At 45.1% G+C, this 20,370-nt stretch overlaps 1 protein-coding gene across 1 annotated transcript; it reads left to right on the plus strand.

Moving 5' to 3' along the window:
• Positions 1-212: 212 nt before the first annotated feature.
• On the plus strand, positions 213-12,105 carry CFAP107 (cilia and flagella associated protein 107). Its single transcript, XM_021684373.2, has 4 exons — positions 213-326; positions 6,741-6,854; positions 10,369-10,546; positions 11,716-12,105. Exons 1-4 carry the CDS (start codon positions 213-215, stop codon positions 11,895-11,897), a joined length of 588 nt encoding a protein of 195 aa, XP_021540048.1. The 3' UTR covers positions 11,898-12,105.
• The last annotated feature ends 8,265 nt before the right edge of the window (positions 12,106-20,370 follow it).

Here is a 20,370-nt window from a genome sequence, read left to right on the forward strand (position 1 = left end):
ATCCAGGATCGGGTCACCTCTCCTTGGAGGCTGAAAGTAGACTCTCGGGCCCATTTGTTTTGTGAATTGACAGAGTGTCATCATCTATACCCACTCAGAAGGGCGTCTGGGAAGATGAAAAAGACACCCTAAACTCAGCAACTGCGTAACATCTCCCCGCTCCTGAAACCTGAAACTGTGGCAAGTCGAAAGACTCAGGGCAAACACTTACCATGCAGTTTTTGACTGCAGTAAGTCCACAGTCCTTCTCTACCCCAAGCTGGAAGGTCGAGACCAAGTATTCAACCCGAGTGCTCACTGGAAACTGGGTGGAAGAGAGGATGAAGGTAAGGAGTGGGAGAAAGTGGACAGAGGGCTTGGGGTGGCCTGGCAGGCAGAGATAGGAATGGGGTCATTACTATTTCCAAATTAAGGGTCACAGATGGTTACATCTTAAGAATGTGACATTAGGGTGTCTGTGCTCTTCACAGGGGAGTTACATGCAAGCCATCATCAAGGTCACCATTATATCTTGAAAATGCCATAGCAGAGGTGTCAACATAGCTGTGCCTCAGCGTTATTTTCAGTGGAGTGTTTCCAGGCATCGGGTGTTCCCGTCCCTAATTGCTCTGCACCTTGATTTGCAGAACGTCTGCTGTCCCTGTCCTGGCCCTTCCCAGAGTGGGGTACTTGCCAAGGCAGTCTTGTCACTCCCTGCATTCCTGTTCCACAACCTTGCGCTGCCTGTGAATTTCAGTTTTTACTTTCAAAACAGAACAAATGGGCTCTTGGTGTCCCCATGTACTTTAAAGGCCAACACTTTGCCTGAATTGGCCTACTTGAAATTGAATATCTTTATTTGTGGTGGCAATCAAGACTGAGTCACTTACATTTCTGCGGAGACATGGAGATATCCTCATGTCTTCTTGGGAAATGGGCAAGAGGACGATATACAATTGGTAATTTTGGTGGGGAAGGGTGGTGGTGACTTCTGAGAACTGGAAAAGGCTGTTTTGGGGGAGAACATTTGCATTCACCACCCCTCCGGCTAGATGTGGCCTGTGGCCATTGTTAGTTCTCATTGGACTTGGCCTTATTTAGGGAGCAGGTGTGTGTAAGAGAAGGTCCAAGGGCAGGAAGAACTGGCTGAGCAATCCCTCCAGGCTCCTGTGGGCGAGATAGCACCCACGGATAATATGGGCTGGTCCTACGCCTAGAAGAGGTCGCATGAAGAGAGCAGAGTTGGAGTGATATGAAAAATGTGACAGACTAAGAAGCTCCAGCTCCTTACTCTCCCACAGAAATCCTTAAGAAACAACTATAGCCTAGCTAAAATAAGTATAGAAGAGTTCTGAAAAGCAGTCAAAGGTCCACAGCAACCGAACAAATGCCCAATTTAGAAAAAGTCACATTCAAAATGGTAGTAAATTCCATGGTATTTTTACTTGCTCTTTTCACATCTTCTCCTTAGAACAGCATGGCGTAGTGTAAGAGAAGCAGTGGCTCAGCTCCCGGTTCCTTCCCTTGAACCCAGAGAGAGTGGAGCAACATTTTAATCTGTCTGGAGGCCGCTTAAGGGATTGGTCCCTCTGCTTTGCTTAACTCAGAGCTCAGATAAGGAAAAGTGTCTTAGTTCATGTTTCAGGCTAAGAAAAGCAGTTGAAAGCAGGGGTGGTTATAGCTGGTGAAAGCTGCTAGGGGACTACAGACCTGTGAAAGTCTGAGGCCGGAGATTGCAGGTGGAGAAATGCAACAGAACATAAAAGGCCTTGAGAAGAAGCAGGGGAGACACTCTTTGGGAAATTAAAGCATTTTAAAGTAGCTGTGTATATAGACTAACTAAAAAAGCACACCACACACACACACACACACACACGGGTTCAGGCAAGATGCATGCTCAGAAAACTCCTGAGAACTTAAGACTTCATTCACCCTGGAACATGTCCTGTTAGTTAGTGGAGATCTTCCCTTAAATGGACTGGACAAAAACCTTAAAACAACTACCTTGAATATGCATAAAGAGCTAAAAGAAAACATGAACAAAGAACTAAAGGAAATCAGGAAAATAATATATGAACAAAATGAGAATATCAATAAAAAATAGAAATTATAAAAAGAAATCAAACAGAAATTATGGAGCTGAAAAATACAATAACTACATTGAAAAAAATTCACTAGAGGTGTTTGACAGTGGACTTGAATAGGCAGAAGAAAGAATAAGAGAACTTGAAGAGAGATCATTTGAAATTCTTGAGTCTGAGGAGACAAAAAAAGGAATAAAAAAATGAGAATAGAGTCTAAGGACTTATGGGTCACCATCATGAAGACCAGCATACACATTATGGGAGAAAAAAGAAAGGGGCAGAAAGAATATTTGAAGAAATAATGGCTGAAAACTTCCTAAATTTGAAGACAAGGCATGTGTTTACAAATCCAAGAATCTCTGTGAACTCCAGTAGGAAATATCCAAAGAGACCCCCACAAAGACATATTATACTCAACCTGTTGAAAGTCAAATACAAAAGAATTTGAAAGCAGCAAAATCAAAATGACACATCATGTACAAAGCAGCCTTTATAAGAATATCAGTAGATTTCTCAACAGAAACCTTGCAGGCCAAAAGGGGGTGGGGTGATATATTTAAAGTGCTAAAAAACAAAACAAAACAAAAAACCCCATAACATTTATCCACTGAGAATACTATTGCTAGCAAAACCATCCTTCAAAAATGAAGGAGAAACTAAAGCACCCCCAGATAAACCAAAACTGAAGGAGTTCATTACCATTAGGTCTGCCCTACAAGAAATGGAGCAATGCTAGACAGTAACTAAAAGCCATATGAAATAAAGACCTCTGGTAAAGGTAAACACATGGACAAATATAAAAACCACGATTATTGTAATTTTGGTTTGTAACTCCACTATTTTTATAGGATTTAAAAAACAAATGCATAAAGATAATTATAAATCTGTGTTAATGGGTACAAAATATATCAAGATGCAGTTTATGACATCAGTACCATAAAATGGGAGATGGCAGGGCTGTAACAAAGCAGAGTTTTTATATATGAGCTAAGTCAAGTTGGTGTCCATTTAAAATAGGTTGTTAAAAAGATTGTTATAACTGTAGGATGTTATGTGCAATCCCCATGATAACTACAAAGAAAATATCTCTAGAATATATATGAAAGGAAATGAGAAGGAAATAAAAATGTGTCATTGAAAATAATCAACTGAACACAAACAAAGGTAGTAATGGAGGAAATGAGGGACAAAAAAATGCTGTAAGAAAACAAATTTAAAAATGGCAAAAGTAAGTCCTCCCCTGACAGTAATTACTTTAAATGTAAATAGATTAACTTTTCAATCAAAAGACATAGATTGGCAAAATGGTGGGGGGGAACTCAAAACCTAGGCTGCAACTATATGCCATCTATGAGACTGTCTTTAGATCTAAGGGCATGCATAGGTTGAAAGGGAAAGGACAGAAAAAGTTATCCATCCAAATAGCAACCAAAAGAGAGTGGGTTGGCTATACCAATATCATTAAAAAAATAGACTTTAAGTCAAAAATTGGTATAAGAGCCAAAGAAGGACAGTATATATTGAAGAAAGGGTCATGAAGAAATAGAAAATCTGAATAGATCTATAACAAGTAAGAAACAAAAACATCTCCAAAATACAAGTCCATAACTAGATGGCTTTACTGGTGAATTCTACTTAGCATTTGACTACCATAACATAACAAAGGCCATATATGAAAAGCCACAGCTAACGTCATACTCAATGGTAAAAGACTAAAAATCTTTTCTTCTAAGATCAGGAATAAGACAAGAATGTCTGCTTTGCCAGTTCTATTCAACATAGTATTAAAAGTTCTAGCCAGAGCAATTAGGCAAGAAAAAGAAATAAAAAACATAGAAATTGGAAAGGAAGAAGTAAAATTATCTCTGTTTGCAGATACCAGGATCTTATATGTACCAAGCCTTAGAGACCACACATACACAAACAAAAAAAACAAAAAAACCCAGAAAAAAACTGTCAAAACTGATAAATGAATTTGGCAAAGTAGCAAGATACAAAAATCAACATGCAAAAATCGGTTGCATTTCTATACACTGACAATGAACTATCTAAAAGGGGGACTAAAAAACAATTCTATTTATAATAGCACCAAAAAGATTAAAATACTTAGGAATAAACTTAACCACAGAGGCAAAAGACTTATATAATGAAAACTACAAAATATTGTCAAAAGAAATAAAACACAATGTCAATAGATGGAAAGATGTCCTATGTTCATGGATTGGAAGACACAATATCATTAAGATGTCATACTACCCAAAACTGGCAATCCCCAAAATCGATTTCCAGTTTCCAAATGGGAAATCAGTGCAATCCTTATGATTTTTTTTTTTTGCAGAAATTAAAAAATCCACCTTAAAATTCATTTGGAATCTCAAGAAACTGAATAGCCAAAACAATCTTGAAAAGAAAAGAAGTACAAAGTTGGAGGATTCACATTCTCTGATTTCAAAAATTACTATAAAGCTATAGTAACCAAATATTGGGATACTGGCATAAAGGCAGGCATATAACAAATGGAACAAAATAAAGAGCTCAGAAGTAAGTCCTTACATATCTGGTCAAATGATTTAAACAGGGGTGGCAAGATCATTCAATGGTGAAAGGACAGTCTTTTCAACAAATGGTGCTGAGAAAACTGCATATCCAAACGTGAAAGAATGAAGTTGGACCCTTACCTTACACTACATACAAAAATTAATTCAAAATGGATCAACACCTAGATGTAAGACCTAAAACTGTAAAACTCTTAGAAGAAAACATAAGAGAAAAGCTTCATGATGTTGAATTTGGTAGTGATTTTTTGTATAGGACACCAAAATCATAGATAACAAAAGAAAAAGAAATAGGTAAATTGGACTTTCATCAAAATTGAAGATTTTTATTCATCAAAGAACACTATCAACAGAGTGAAAAGATAATTCATGGAAGGGGATAAAATGTTTGCCAATATTATATATGATGAAGGATTGATATCCAAAATATATAAAGAACTCCTACAACTCAACAACAAAAACACAAACAATTAAAAATGGGGAAAAACCTGAACAGATATTCCTCCAAGTTATGCAAATGGCCAATAAGCACATGAAAAGATGCCCAACATCACTAGTCATTAGGGAAAAGCAAATCAAAACCGTAAGATACCACTTCACACCCATTAGGATGGCTATGATAAAAAAAAAAAAAGAAAGAAAGAAAAAGAAAGTAGCAGGTGTTGGTGAGGATGTGGAGAAATTGGAACACTTGTGCATGATTAGTGGGAATGTAAATGGGGCAGCTGCTGTGGTAGACAGTATGGCAGTTGTTAAAAACATTAAACATAGGGGCGCCTGGGTGGCTCAGATGGTTATGCATCTGTCCTCGGCTCAGGTCATGATCTCAGGGTCCTGGGATCAAGCCCCGCATCGGGCTCCCTGCTCAGTGGGGAGCCTCCTTCTCCCTCTCCTTCTGTCATTCCCTCCGCTTGTGCTCTCTGGCTCTATCTCTCTGTCAAATAAATAAATAAATAAATCTTAAAAAGAAAAACATTAAACATAGAATGACCATATGACCCAGCAATTCCGTTTCTGGGTTTACACCCAAAAGAACTGAAAGTAGGATTTTGAAGAGAGATCTTCATACAGCTGTGTTTGTAGCAGCATTATTCACAGTAGCCAAAAGGTAGAATGGATAAGCAAATGTAGGGTATGCCTACAATAAAATATTACTCAACCTTTAAAAGGAAGAAAATTCTTACACATGCTACACTGTAGATAAACCTCAAAGACATCATGTTAAGTGAAATAAGCCAGGTGTGGAAAGACAAATACTGTATGATTCCACTTGTATGAAGTACCTGGAGTAGTCAAATTCATAGAGACAGAGAACAGAATGGTGGGTGCCACGGGCAAAGGGCGGGAGCCGTTTAATGCGCTCAGAGTTTTAGTTTGAGAAGATGAAGAAGTTCTGGAGACAGGTGATGATGATGGTTGCATAACCATATAAGTGTACTTTAAAGATTTATTTATTTATTTATTTATTAGAGAGCGAGCGAGAGAGAAACAGCATGAGAGGGGAGAGGGTCAGAGGGAGAAGCAGGCTCCCCGCTGAGCAGAGAGCCCGATGCAGACTCGATCCCGGGACTCCGGAATCGTGACCTGAGCCGAAGGCAGTCGCTTAACCAACTGAGCCACCCAGGCGCCCACCATATAAGTGTACTTAATGCTACTGAGCTGTATATGTAAAAATGGTTAAAATGGTAAATTTTGTTCTATTTTACCACAATAAATTTTAAAAAATGGGAACCAGGAAACATAATATAATGGAGCGGTGTGGGGAAGAGTGGAACTGGGAAGAGGTGAGGAAAACAAAGAAAAAAAAGAGAGGAAGGAGGCAAGCAGGAGGGGGGAGCAGGGAGAGAGAACACAAAGGGAACAGGTACAGAAGGTGAGAAGTGGTCAGGTGACCAGGAAAGTAAGAGCTTTCCTGAGGCATGGGATGCCAAGTGCCTGAGCCCAGTCCTTTCTGAGCTTTGGAAGGGAGGGGGCAAAATTAAGCTTGCATTGTGAGGATGCCCTGGGCTCCGTGTTTACCCTTTCTCTGCCCAGCTTTCCCTAGCCCAAGAGGGAAAGGGATGCTGCAGAAGTGGGAGAAGCTGCATCACAGAAGTTATCCTGACCATTTCATCTCTTTCAGTTCACCAAAGCCCGGGAGGAAACACCTCAGTGCATTTACAGAAAAGAGTACATCCCCTTCCCAGGCCACAGACCAGACCAGATCTCCAGGTGGTACGGCAAGAAGAGAATTGAGGTACGAGGGAGTGGGGGCCCCACACTCAGGCCTGGGCTCACCCCAGTGCTCAGGAGCCACCACCTGCCAGCTTCTTCTAAGCTCAGTTCCCCCTAGGGGACACAGTAGTAGTCTTGTGAGCACCCTCCCCAACCCAGGGACTGCAGATGGCATCCACCTTTATTTACAATCTGCCAAATCTCAAACTGGTAGCATCCCCCCCCCACCCTGTATCCCAGCACTGTCCTGGATCATTTTCCAGTTCCTCCAGGTTCTCCCAACAGGATGTAGGCAAAGGGTGTGGGAAATAAACAAGCAAGGTAAATACCGAGTTAAGGGGAACAAAAAAATCACATAAGGTCCTCCAAAAACGAGTAGCGGTGATGCTTGGATGACAGTATTTTGTATCTTCTATGCCCCAGCTTCCTGTTCTTTTGTATAAAAAGTCAGGGACCATTCTGCCCTCTCTCACTCATTGAGTGCGTGCCCTTGTGTCGCAGGTCCCTGGAGCAGGAAGCAGGGCACTGTGACCTCAGGACATGTCCCCCCACCCACACCCCCCAACCCCAAACCTGCCTAAACTCAGGGTGGGGGCACAGAGTGAGGGGTGGGCAGTGTCAGGATGGGAGCATTTTGGAGCTGGAAGGGTTCCAAGAGATTGTTCAGCTCAGCACCCTCATTTGCAGATAAAAGGCGCCCCGGGTGTGGTGAATGTCTTATCCAAAACTGTATAGCTGGTTGGTAAGAGACTAAGCAGGTGGCTGATCTGTAACTCAAGCAAGTATCCTCACATCCCTCTTCATTATCTGCTGGAGTGGACTCTGTCTTCTGCATTCGGGAGTCATCTCTGTATAAACAGCACATTTTCAGCTCTGTGTGGGCATCCCTGGATTGCATGGATATCCCTGGAGTACGCCAGCATCCGCAGACCATGCTGACGCCCTGGGGATGCCAATCGTTACCATTAGCGTGCCCTGAAGACCCAAATGCATGCTCACAGAAGGAAGTCAAAATAAGAGCCCATGATCTGGGGCTCCTGGTCCCCAGTCATCAATATATATGAGGTACTTAGCCTAGTTCTCAATACACATTCATGCCCTTCTTAAAGACTTTGGGACTCATTACAAACCCTGATGAAGAGATAACCACACACACACACACACACACACCCACACACACACAGAATCTGGTTAAGGGGTCTCTGGGTGGCTCACCCACTTAAGCGTCTGATTCTTGATTTTTTGCTCAGGTCATGATCTCGAGGTCATGAGATCGAGCCCGGAGTTGGGCTCTGCACTGGGCTGGGAGTCTGCTTGGGGATTCTCTCTCTTCCTCTCCCTCTGCCCCTCCCCCTGCTCTCTTTCTCTCTCTCTCTCAAATAATAAATAAATAAATCCTTATGTAATCTGGTTAAAATTAAGAAGTCCCCTGCCAACATATACACAAAATAGAACCAAGCAATCAGATATCCATTTCCAAGGACTCTGTTCAAAACTCCTGCTTGTGTGCGGGGACCCTGGACATAGCACTGCCCCACACAGCTGCTTCAACCCATCAGCTCTTTCGGGTACTTCATCCTGCTCTTCCTCCTAGGACAGCCAGCTCCCATCTCCACTTCACACTTCCTCCTTCTTAGACAAATGCATATCTGCTCTTTCAATTGACTATGGATCGATGGGGTTAGCATCACCCAGAGAGGACCCCCTTCCTGTGCTTTTCCACTAGGCAGGTATATTCATCGCATTTTTTGTGTTCTGAATTTTAGATGGTTTGACATCTTAGGGGCCGTGCTAATCCTGGACAGACTGCCCTCCCAAGCCTGGCTAGTTCCTACAGACAGTAAACAGCTTGCCTGGAAGCACGCCTTTGGGATACAAACCAACCAATCCAGAGCCCACACCCCAACCACCTCTTTTATGTAACGTTCACATGCCAAGCCAATATCCCTTTGCCTTAAATCACTCCAGGGCCAGGCACTAATAACCGGAAGCATCTCTTTAGCTGAAATCTAACTCTGCAATCCTAAACTTCTCAAACTTGCTTACCCTGCCTCACCTTGTTCCTTCCCTTGGAAAACACATGGAGGTCCTGGGCCATGCTCTCTCTCTCTCCTTCTCCTTCTTCGACACTGGTGCTTCCCTATGTGGTCCCGTGTGGTGCCCCCTCCTCTCAGGAATTGAAAGTAATAAACTTTCTTTTCTTTTTTAAAAAGATTTTATTTATTTATTTGACAGAGAGAGACACAGCGAGAGAGGGAACAGAAGCAGGGGGAGTGGGAGAGGGAGAAGCAGGCTTCCCGCGGAGCAGGGACCCCGATGTGGGGCTCGATCCCAGGACCCTAGGATCGTGACCTGAGCTGAAGGCAGACGCTTAACGACTGAGCCACCCAGGTGCCCTAGTAATAAACTTTCTAAATCATTTTTTTCCAAGGCAGTTGTCTCTCTGTCACCTGATCATACCTGATCAAAACAAAAATCTCAGGTTCATCATCAAGACAGCAGGGCCGTGCCCCAAGCCAAGAAGAATAGCAAGAAAATCCCTTTCTCCTTTTCCCTGCTGTGATGCCTTCTCAGCACTTCCCTGGGTTCATGGGAACCCCTCCAACTTGCTTTCCCTGGCATTGGACCTGTACTCCCGGCACCTGGTGATGCGGATCTTGGGAACCCCTGCCTAATGTCTGTGCCTGTCCCCTTCGTCTCCCTTTGGCATTGTGATCTGACTTATTTATGGAGCCACCACTTGAAATATTATGTGCACCTGGCATTTCCAGACCAGAGCAGACACAGACCTCCCTGTCTGCTCCAGACATGAGGACAGGCATGGAAATCCACATTATCCTCCCCTGTAAATCAGCCCAGTCCTCCAAGATTCCCTTCCAGGGCCAAGAGGATTTTCTTAGGAAAGGCACTGATGCAGGCAAACGTCCCAGAGTAAGGAGGACACGGCTTTCTTCTCCTTGTAAATAACTCCCACTAAAGAAATCACTCCTCGAGTTTCCAGCCAAGGGAACCATAAATCCTTTGCAGGAGAAGGCAATTTATGGAGCGTTCTCTGACTCTTCCCATAGTAACTGATTGAAATACAAGGTGTATATGTCATGCTCAGTATTCAATGTCTTTCACTGGCCATGGCAATAGGCACTTGGGTGGAGGAGCCTGGAGACACATCAGAGGGTGTAATTTCAGATCACAAGGGCAGCAGTGAGATGGTTCTGGCTCTTCCTATTCAGCTGGGTGTCATGCCTTTCATTTTAATGTGTCCCCATAGCCCATTCTAGGGATGAATTGACTTGGCATGCGTTGGGCGCCCCCAGACGGAGAACTGACTGCCGCGAAGCTGGGATGTGTGTGTGACGGTGACCTGCGTCCTGGTGGGCCAGACAACTGTGTCTCCCAGTGGTGGCCCCGGGGGCTCAGGCAACAACACTCGCCATCAGCTTCACACACCTCCGAGGCGGCAGCTTCTCCCTCCGTCCGCCGCCCTGTGGATGCCTTGCTCTGATCGGTTAACACGCCCACTGTGTCTGTCCCTTCAGGGGCTCCCGTACAAACACCTGATCACGCACCACCAGGAGCCCTCCCACCGCCATCTGATCAGCACCTACGATGACCATTACAACCGGCACAATTACAACCCCGACCTGCCCGCGCACCGCACCTGGAGTGGACATAAGATGCTGTGGCTCCCAGAGAAATCCGACTTCCCCCTTCTCGGTATTCCTATAATTTGGGATTTCGCCCTGTGCTGGGCAGTGAGGCGTCCACAGCTGCCCTAGGGCTGTGGATGCTGAAAGACTCACACAGAGAGCATTAGTGTGACCCAGGAGGGGGGAGAATCCTACTGACCCGCAGGGCTGCTGCTTGCCACGAAGGTGACGTGGGCTCTGTGGTGAAGCCCTCACCTGTCCGCCATGCCAGTCTGGGTTTACTGGGAGCACGGATGGCAGGGACAGCATCACTGCCCTCAGATCCATCATCTTTGCATAAACAGTGACGACTGGTGCCCCGGGGCCCCTCACTAACGTAGCACCTGGGGGACACAGGAGTGACAAACGGGGAGGAATTCCTGCCCTTGGGAGAGTTGTCATTCCAGTGGGTCCCAGATAAGACACTGTTAATGGATAAGATCTGGTGAGTAAGATCATTCTGGACCACCATATATGTGCCACGAAGTGAAGATGCCAGGTAAGGAACACAAAGTGAGGCAGGTATTTGTGAATCTCCTTTGGGTGGAATGATGAGGGATGGTCTTTCTGGAAGAGAGAGTTGGGTTGAGAAGGAGGGAGCCATATAGGAATTGGAGAGTGGGGGGAAGATTCCAGGGGAGGAAATAGCAAGTGAAGATGCTCCACAGCAGGAAGACCACTTCGGGGCTCATAGGCCACCACGAGGAGTGTGGATTTTGTCCTTCCAGGAGCAACAGGACTTTGAAGGGATTTTTGTAAGAGAGTGCCTTGATCTGATTTACATTTCAAGCTACCGTCCTTCTTTGCATGCAACTTTTTGTACTCCCTACCCTTCAATGCAAAGGGACCTGCGTCTTACGGTGAGTGGCTTGTCACTCCTCATTACTTTTGCAAGGTTTTCTCCTCGGGATCGCTCTCACAAGCCTGCACTGCTCCCTTCCCTGCTAGGGTAGGACAGGCCCCCAGGAGCCGGCAGGGCCACCCTCCACCAGTCGAGGGGCTGACTTTTCCGAGGCCTATGTACCAGCGCCTGGTTCCTCCTGAGTACGCGGGGAACCGGCCCCACCCTGAGCCAACACTCCTGCAAGCCCTTCTTCCCTCCGGAACCAGCCTCGGTCCCGGATACTGCAGCCCTGGAAAACACGTTCTTCTGGCCGGTCCACGCCCCGTTCACCCAGAGCCTGGTTTCTCTTGCAGCTCCCCCTACAAACTATGGACTCCGTGAACAGCTGCAGCAGAGATGGCTCGCACCCAAGGCTGCCCCGAGGGAGAGCATTTACACCTCATCCTACCCCAGACCACCACCCTATGCTTTGTCCCGGCGGGAACATGCCATCCCCGTCCCTCCCCCTCGTCTGCACCCTGTCCCACGCTTCTGAGAGCTGCCAGGCCCCGGGCAATGTAGGCAGAGCCAGCCGGAGCCCCACTGTGCTGTCCAACTGGCCAGGCAGCCGGCAGCCTGCAGACCCACCCAGAGTTTTAAATCCGGCCCCGCCGAGGGGCCCTTAGAATCATGGTCTGTGTTTGAAGGTTTCGCCCCTCCTCCAAACCCTCAGGTTCCTTTCTTTTCCGTCCCACAAGTAAAGCTCTTTGACAGAATGGAGTGTCACGTATATGCAGAATTGTGCAGAATGGCAGACGGCCCTCTCCCTCGTTTCACATGAGGGGAAACTGAGGCCCAGAGAGGTAACATGATTCCTGCAAGTTCTCACAGTGGGGTACCTACCCTCCAGGAGTGTCTGGTCCATACAGAAGGGGATCTGACCACGAGGCCCACCGCAGAGCTCCATGACATAGTAGTACGTGGTTATGGGAGGGCACCCCATGGGAGCTGGCCGTTGGGGAGGGGTCCAGCCCGTCATTGCCTCCCCAGGGGTGCGCTGAACCCAGGATTCAGAGGAAGCAAGACACACAGCACTCCCTTCCACCTCTGAGCTCTTAAATCCTTTTCCGGGTTTGAGGATGGGGAATTTTTCAGCGAGTGTTTCAGAATGAGGATTGGCCCGCAGACAGAAGATCCGGGGCACTGTCCTGGTTCAGGGACTTGGTGCTGTCCTCACCAAGGATGGAGTCCCCTGAGGCACGTTCTGCCACCTGATGTGGAGTCCAGCCTCCAGATGAGCACGGCTGGCCCGCATCTGCCCCATCAGGGCGGTGTCCGAATGGCCTTCTCTGCCTTCTGCCTCCACCCCGATTATCTGCATTCATTACTGTAGGCTCTGCGCTCGGTGTTTTGGGGCTCTTCTCTGGACCCACGCTCACCCCGATCACCCCGACCCAGTCATGTTCCACACTCTGAGCCCACGTCTAGCTGCTTCCCCACACCCCTGCCCCAAGGTGGACCTCTGTCCAGACCCCAACCCATCTTGATGCCTAAAGACCCCTTATTCTTCCCAGAAGTCAGCTACTCCCACTTCTGCGTCAGAGAAAAGTGAGCCCCCCAACCCTTCCCCCCAGAATCCTCCTGCCAGCATCAGAGAGGAGGTCACCTCTCTGCTCCTCCCTCCGTCCATCCGTGGCAGGGCATCAATACAATTCTGAGGCCCTGCCAGCTCATCTCACAACCACTACTACAAACGGTTGTTTTTTTTCTGCTTTGGAGAAAAAGAAATGAATAGAAGTATTTTTCCATGAATCTTTTCCTTACATTTTTGGCACCTACTACCACATTCTAGCAAATAATCAAGGAAAAAAAAAAAAAAAACAAAGGCAAGAAAAAAACAAATAATATTTATTCTGGGTTGAACAAGCAGTTCAACAAAAGCCAGGATCTAGGCCTAAACGAGATTATCTCATTGACTTGTTGCTACCGTCATCCATGGTAGGTGCCCCAAGGTAGGGATTATAAACGTTATTTCTGTTTACAGAAATGGGAACAAAGAACAGAGACAACAGAGATTAACTGGCTGGCCTGATACTGTGCACGTAATGAATCCTAGAGCTGGGATTTGAACCTAGGCGGGCTGGTCACAGAGCATGCATGCCTAGCCCTTGTGCAAACTGTCTCTTCAAAGAAATAAAAGCCTTGAGACCAGCTGGACGTGTTGGTCTGCTGTGCATTTGGCTCAGGGACATGTGTGTGTGGTTGGCTGTGATTCTGGACCGGAAATAATGTGACTCAAAGTAGAGGAAGACTGGGTTCGGGCCGTCCCTTTCAAGGACACCTGCCGGCCCCAGGCCTCCTCTAGGTTGACCTGAGCACACTCTAGAGCCATCACTCACTCCTCCAAGAGTCTGTTCACTGACCCTGTCTTCCCTACCAGACTCAAAGTTCCCTCAAGTCAAAGCCTGGCACACACGAGGTGCTGAGTCCTGTTTGCTGAAAGAGTGGTAGGAGGAAGGGAGTAAAGGAGGCTGGGCCAGGAGAAGAGCTCCAAGTGGTTGCCGTGGGCTGCCATCCCACTGGGCACCCCGCTGGGCCCGCCAGCAGCCACTCAGCTGTCCCACAAACATCCTTTGAGCTGTGGTCGAACCAGACACTGACATCACAGAGCCTTCCATCAGGCAGAGGAGAGGGATCTTAAACAAATACAGGACAGGACAGAGTGGTGTTGGGGACAGGTTTACGGAATTCGGGACCTTGGTAGCCAGTGCGTCATGAGGGAGATCAGTGGGGGTGTACTGAAGGAAAGGGATCTTGAGAGAATTAATGGGGGCATGGAGACATGATCTATCAGGGAAGGCTTCCCCGAAGAAGGGGTATTCAGGCAGAGGCCCGAACACTGCCGGGGGGCGGGGGAGTGGGGGACTAGCCAGGTGCAGGGGCAGGTGGGGAGGGCAGAGGGGTGGCCTAGATCGCAGGAACAGCATGTGTGAGGCTCCGTGCTGGGAAGGAGCTTAGCAGGTTTGTTAAAAGCCTGAAAGATGGTGTATGGGTTCCCTACCGCTGCTCTAACAAATACCACAAACTTAGTTGCCTAAAGCAACACAAGTTTATTCTCCTACAGTTCCGGAGGCGCTAAGTCCACAATGGGTTCTTCTGGAGGCTCTAGGGGTGAATGGGTTCCTTGCCTTTTTCTGCTTCGAGGGGACACCTACACTCCTCGACTCATGGTCTCCCCTCTCTCTTTCCAGAGCTGCAAGCAGCGTAGCATCTTCTCTCTCCACCTCCCTCCTGGGAGGACCCTTGTCAATACACAGGGTCCTGGATCATCCAGGATAATCCCTCCATCTCAAATCCTTAGTCACATCGGCGAAGTTCTTTTGGAATATAAACTAACATATTCAGAGGTTCGGCGGGGGGGATGAGGATGCAGGCATTGATTCAGTGTGGGGGGGTGCATTGTTCATCTGGAGCCTGGATGCAAGGCAGGAGTCCTGTGCACTCAGCGTGTTCCATCACTTAACCCCCGAGACATATCTAGTCCTTTTCAGGCGACTGGGAAGGCAAAGGGGCAATGGTGGGGGTGGGGGGTGGGGTGAAGGAGCCCAAGCCCTGTGGCTGCCTGCATGGGTCAGCACTCCTTGGCCTTCCACACACACTGATTAAAAAGTGGCTTTAAGGGCGCCTGGGTGGCTCAGTTGGTTAAGCGACTGCCTTCGGCTCAGGTCATGATCCTGGAGTCCCTGGATCGAGTCCCGCATCGGGCTCCCTGCTCGGCGGGGAGTCTGCTTCTCCCTCTGACCCTCCCCCCTCTCATGTGCTCTCTGTCTCAAATAAATAAAATAAAATCTTAAAAAAAAAAAAGGTGGCTTTAGGAGCGGCTGTGTGGCTCAGTCAGTTAAGCGTCCGACTCTTGATTTCGGCTTAGGTCATGATCTTGGAGTCGTGGGATCGAGCCCCGAATCCGGCTCTGTGCTCAGCAGGGAGTCTGCTTGAGATTCTCTCTCTCCCCACCCTCTCTCTCTCTCTCAAAAAAAAAAAAAAGAGAGAGAGAGAGAGACTGTATAAACAAAACACTACAGTGGCCAGAAGTACTGGCATCGGATTAATAAGAATTTGAAAATCAGATTGAAACACTGTAACCAGATTAACAAATTGGGCTGCACAACCCGTAGCAGTGGCCCCAGAGAAACCAGGGGGGAGGATCACCCAATCTTCCAAAGGAGTGGAAAGGAGAGTGAGGATCTTTTCCCCACATCCCTGTTTCAGCTCGATTCTCAAACTTGAGTGGCATTAGCACAGCTGGACAGGGGCGGGGTTCTTGCCCTCTGAGTTTGTGGATCAGTAGGTCTGGGGTGGGGCCAAGAAGTCACAGTCCCTGCAAGTTCTCCGGTGACAAAATCTCTGCTGATGCTGCTGGTCTGGGGAACATACCCTGGGAACTACTCTAGGAGGCTGCCTTCTTACTTTACTTGTGCAATTTCTCTGGAATAACAGATTCTGGCATGAAAACAGTGTTGCAAACACCTGGACCTGACTTTCCCTAAGGCTTCCCAGCAACAGCAGGAGCCTACGTCTCCAGGATGTATTACAAAGTATAAAGTGAGCAGTCCATCTCCAGGTGCTGGGACAGCACAGTGAAAGGTTCAAGAGCACTGACCGCTGTGCCTTAGAATTCCAGTTTCACCGTGGACAGGCTGTGTGACCTTGAAGAAGTTACTGCCCCTCTCTGAATCTCTCTTCCTCTAGCCATGGGCACAGTAACTATTCCTAATGCAGAGAGAAATACTGAGCCCAGAGCTTGGTACATAATAAACCCTCCGTAAATGGTGGCAACTATTGTTCAAAAAAACAACAGTCAAGAAAACAGCCAAGGTCATGGAGGACAGCTGAGACCTGAGGCAGAGTGTATTCTTGTGCCAGGCTTTCCCTCCGTCCAGACAAGATGCTTTTCACTGAGGAACCTGGCACTTTTTCAGAGCCAAGCCCCAGAGGCACCCCCTGGTGCTGTCCCACTGGCTGGGACAAGCCTGCCCCCTGCTGGCCAATTTGACACCAATATACAGGCGGCTATGGTTTCAGGCTCAGGGTTTCTCTGGGATTGGCACTAACTGCAGATGTGGAAATAATTCAAAACCAGATTTTCTGATTGTTATTGGAAAACATATGGCAGCTGGTGGTGAGCCTGGGTGTACCGATGCTTGGAGAATTCAAGCATGAATTTTTTTTTTAAGTTTTTATTTTGATCACCCAGTGCTTATCACGAAAAGTGCACTCCTTAATCCCCAGCCCCTATTACCCCCACTCCCCCGCCCACCACCTCCCCTCTGGCAATCATTAGTTTGTTCTCTATAGTTAAGAGTCTGTTTCTTGGTTTCTCTCTCTCTCTCTCTTTTTTTTTTTAATATTTTGTTATTAATCAGAGAGAGAGAGAGCACAAGCAGGGGGAGCAGCAGAGGGAGAGGGAGAAGCAGACTCCCCGCTGAGCTGGGAACCCGACTCGGGACTCGATCCCAGGACCCTGGGATCATGACCTGAGCCGAAGGCAGATGCCCAATCAACTGAGCCACCCAGGCGTCCCAGTTTCTCTCTCTCTTTTTCCTTTTGCTTGTTTGTTTTGTTTCTTAAATTCTAAATATGAGTGAAATCATATGGTATTTGTCTTTCTCTGTCTTATTTCACTTAGCCTAATACTCTCTAGCTCCAACCATGTCATTGCAAATGGCAAAATTCCATTCTTTTAAATGGCTCAATAATATTCCTCTGTGTATATACAACCCATCTTCTTTATCCATTCATCAGTCAATGGACACTTGGGCTGCTTCCATAATTTGGGTATTGTAAATAATGCTGCTATAAACATAGGGGTGCATGTACCCATTTGCATTAGTGCTTTTGTATTCTTTGGGTAAATACCCAGTAGTGCAATGACTGGGTCATAGGGTAGTTCTATTTTTAACTTTTTGAGGACCCTCCATACTGTTTTCCAGAGTGGCTGCACCAGTTTACATTCCCACCAACAGTTCAAAAGCGTTCCTTTTTCTCCAAAATCCATGCCAACATTTGTTTCTAGTGTTGTTGTTTTTTTTTTATTTTAGTCATTCTGACATGTGTGAGGTGATGTCTCATTATAGTTTTTATTTGCATTTTCCCGATGCTGAGTGATGTTGAGCATCTTTTCATGTGTCTGTTGGCCATCTGGATGCCTTCTTTGGAGAAATGTCTGTTCATGTCTTCTGCCCACTTTCTAATTGGATTATTTGGGTTTTTTTGGTGTTGAGTTGTATAAGTTCTTTATACATTTTGGATGCTAAACCTTTATCAGATATGTCATTTGAAATTATCTTCTCCCATTCAGTAGGTTGTCTTTCAGTTTTATTGATTGTTTCCTTTGCTGTGCAGATGCTTTTTATTTTGATGAAGTCCAAGAGTTTTATTTTTGCTTTTGTTTCTCTTGCCTTATGAGACATAACTAGAAAAATGTTGCTATGTTCAATGTCAGAGATTTTATTGCCTGTACTCTCTTCTAGGATTTTATGGCTTCAGTTCTCGCATTTAGGTCTTTAATCCATTTTGAGTTTATTTTTGTGTATGGTGAAAGAAAGTGGTCCAGTTTCATTCTTTTGCATGTAGCTGTCTGGTTTTCCCAACACCATTTGTTGAAGAGACTGTCTTTTTCCCATTGGGTATTCTTTCCTGCTTTGTCAAAGATTAATTGTGAGTTTATTTCTGGATTTTCTATTCTGTTCTATTGATCAGTGTATCTAGTTTTGTGCCAGTACCATACTGTTTTGATTACTATAGCTTTGTAAGATAACTTGAAGTCCAGAATTGTGATGCCTCCAGCATTGCTTTTCTTTCTCAAGATTGCTTTGGCTATTCAGAGTCTTTTGTGGTTCCATACAAGTTTTAGGATTGTTTGTTCTAACTCTGTGAAAAATGCTGTTGGTATTTTCATAGAAATTGCATTGAATGTGTAGATCGCTTTGGGTGTATGGACATCTTAACAATGTTTGTTCTTCCAATCCATGAGCATGGAATATCTTTCCATTTGTTTGTGTCATCTTCAATTTCTTTCATCAGTATTTTATAGTTTTCAGAGCATTGGTCTTTCACCTCCTTGGGTAAGTTCATTCCTAGGTATTTCATTATTTTAGTACAATTATAAATGGGATTGTTTTCTAAGTTTCTCTTTCTGCTGCTTCATTATTAGTGTATAAAAATACAACAGATTTCTGTAGATTGATTTTTTTATCCTGTGACTTTACTGAATTCATTTATCAGTTCTAGCAGTTTTTTGGTGGCGTCTTTGGAGTTTTCTATATAGACTATATAGTCTTTTGGTTTTTCATGTCATATACAAATCACAGAAGTTTTACTTCTTCCTATCAATTTGGATGCATTTATTTCTTTTTGTTGTCTGATTGCTGTGGCTAGGACTTCCAGTACTATGTTGAATAAAAGTGGTGAGAGTGGACAGCTTTGTCTTGTTCCTGACCTTAGGGGGAAAGCTCTCAGTTTTTCACCATTGAATATGATGTTAGCTGTGGGTTTTTCATATATGACTTCTATTGTGCTGAGATATGTTCCTTCTAAACCTACTTTGTTGACGGTTTTTATCATGAATGGATGTTGTACTTTGTCAAAAGCTTCTTCTGCATCTATTGAAATGATCATTTATATGGTTTTTATCCTTTCTTTTATTGATGTGATGTACATGCTGATTGATTTCGCAAATATTTAACTGCCCTTGCATCCCAAGAATAAATCCTACTTGATCATGGTGAATGATTTTTTAAAATATATTGTTATGGGGCGCCTGGGTGGCTCAGTCATTAAGTGTCTGCCTTCAGCTCAGGTCATGATCTCAGGGTCCTGGGATTGAGCCCCGCGTCGGGCTCCCTGCTCTGCGGGAAGCCTGCTTCTCCCTCTCCCACTCCCCCTGCTTGTGTTCCCTCTCTCGCTGTGTGTGTCTCTCTCTCTGTCAAATAAATAAAAAATCTTTAAAAAATAAAATAAAATAAAATATATTGTTGGATTTGGTTGCAAGTATTTTGTTGAGGATCTTTTCATCCATGTTCATCAGAAATATAGGCCTGTAGTTCTCTTTTCTTGTGGTGGTGTCTTCATCTGGTTTTGGTATCAGGGTAATCCTGGCCTGATTCAATTTCTTTGCTGGTAATTGATCTATTCAAATTTTCTATTTCTTCATGTTTCAGTTTTGGTAGGTTACATGTTTCTAGGAATTTATCCATTCCTTCCAGGTTGTCTAATTTGTTGGCATATAGTTTTTCATAATATTCTCCTATAATTATTTGTATTTTTGTGGTGTTTGTTGTTATTTCTCCTCTCTCGTTTGTGATTTTATTTATTTGGGTCTTTTATCTTTTCTTTTTGATAAGTCTGGCTAGGGATTTATCAATTTTATTAATTTTTTCAAAGAACCAGCTCCTGGTTTTGTTGATCTGTTCTATTTCTTTTTTAGTATATCATTTAGTATATCATTTATTTCTGCTCTAATCTTTATTATTTCCCTTCTGCTGGCTTTCGCCTTTCTTTGTTGTGCTTTCTCTAACTCCTTTAGATGCAAGATTTGGTTGTTGAAGATTTTTCTTGTTTCTTCTTCTTTTTTTTTAAGATTTTATTTATTTATTTATTTATTTGAGAGAGAGAGAGTGAGAGAGCACAAGATGGGGGAGTGTCAGAGGAGAGGCAGATTCCCTGCTGAGTGGGGAGCCTGATGTGGGGCTTGATCCTGGGACTCCAGGATCATGACCTGAGCCGAAGGCAGACGCTTAACTCACTGAGCCACCCAGGCGCCCCAGATTTTTTTGCTTCTTGAGGTAGCCTTATATTGCTATATGCTTCCCTCTTAGGACCACCTTTGCTGTATCCCAAAGGTTTTGGACTGTTTTGTTTTCATTTTCATTTGTTTCCATGTACTTTTTTTTATTTCTTCTTTTATTTCCTGGTTGACCCATTCATCATTTAGTAGCATGTTGTTTAACCTCCATGTAACCGTGGTCTTT

Source organism: Neomonachus schauinslandi, chromosome 4, assembly GCF_002201575.2.
Source record: "Neomonachus schauinslandi chromosome 4, ASM220157v2, whole genome shotgun sequence".
NCBI classification, from domain to species: Eukaryota; Metazoa; Chordata; class Mammalia; order Carnivora; family Phocidae; genus Neomonachus; species Neomonachus schauinslandi.

Coding starts and splice junctions, on each gene's coding strand:
- CFAP107 (XM_021684373.2), top strand. CDS start 213: ATGCAGTTTTTGACTGCAGTAAGTCCACAGTCCTTCTCTACCCCAAGC. Junction 6,855..10,368: donor ACGGCAAGAAGAGAATTGAG/GTACGAGGGAGT, acceptor CTGTCCCTTCAG/GGGCTCCCGTACAAACACCT. Junction 10,547..11,715: donor ATCCGACTTCCCCCTTCTCG/GTATTCCTATAA, acceptor TTTCTCTTGCAG/CTCCCCCTACAAACTATGGA.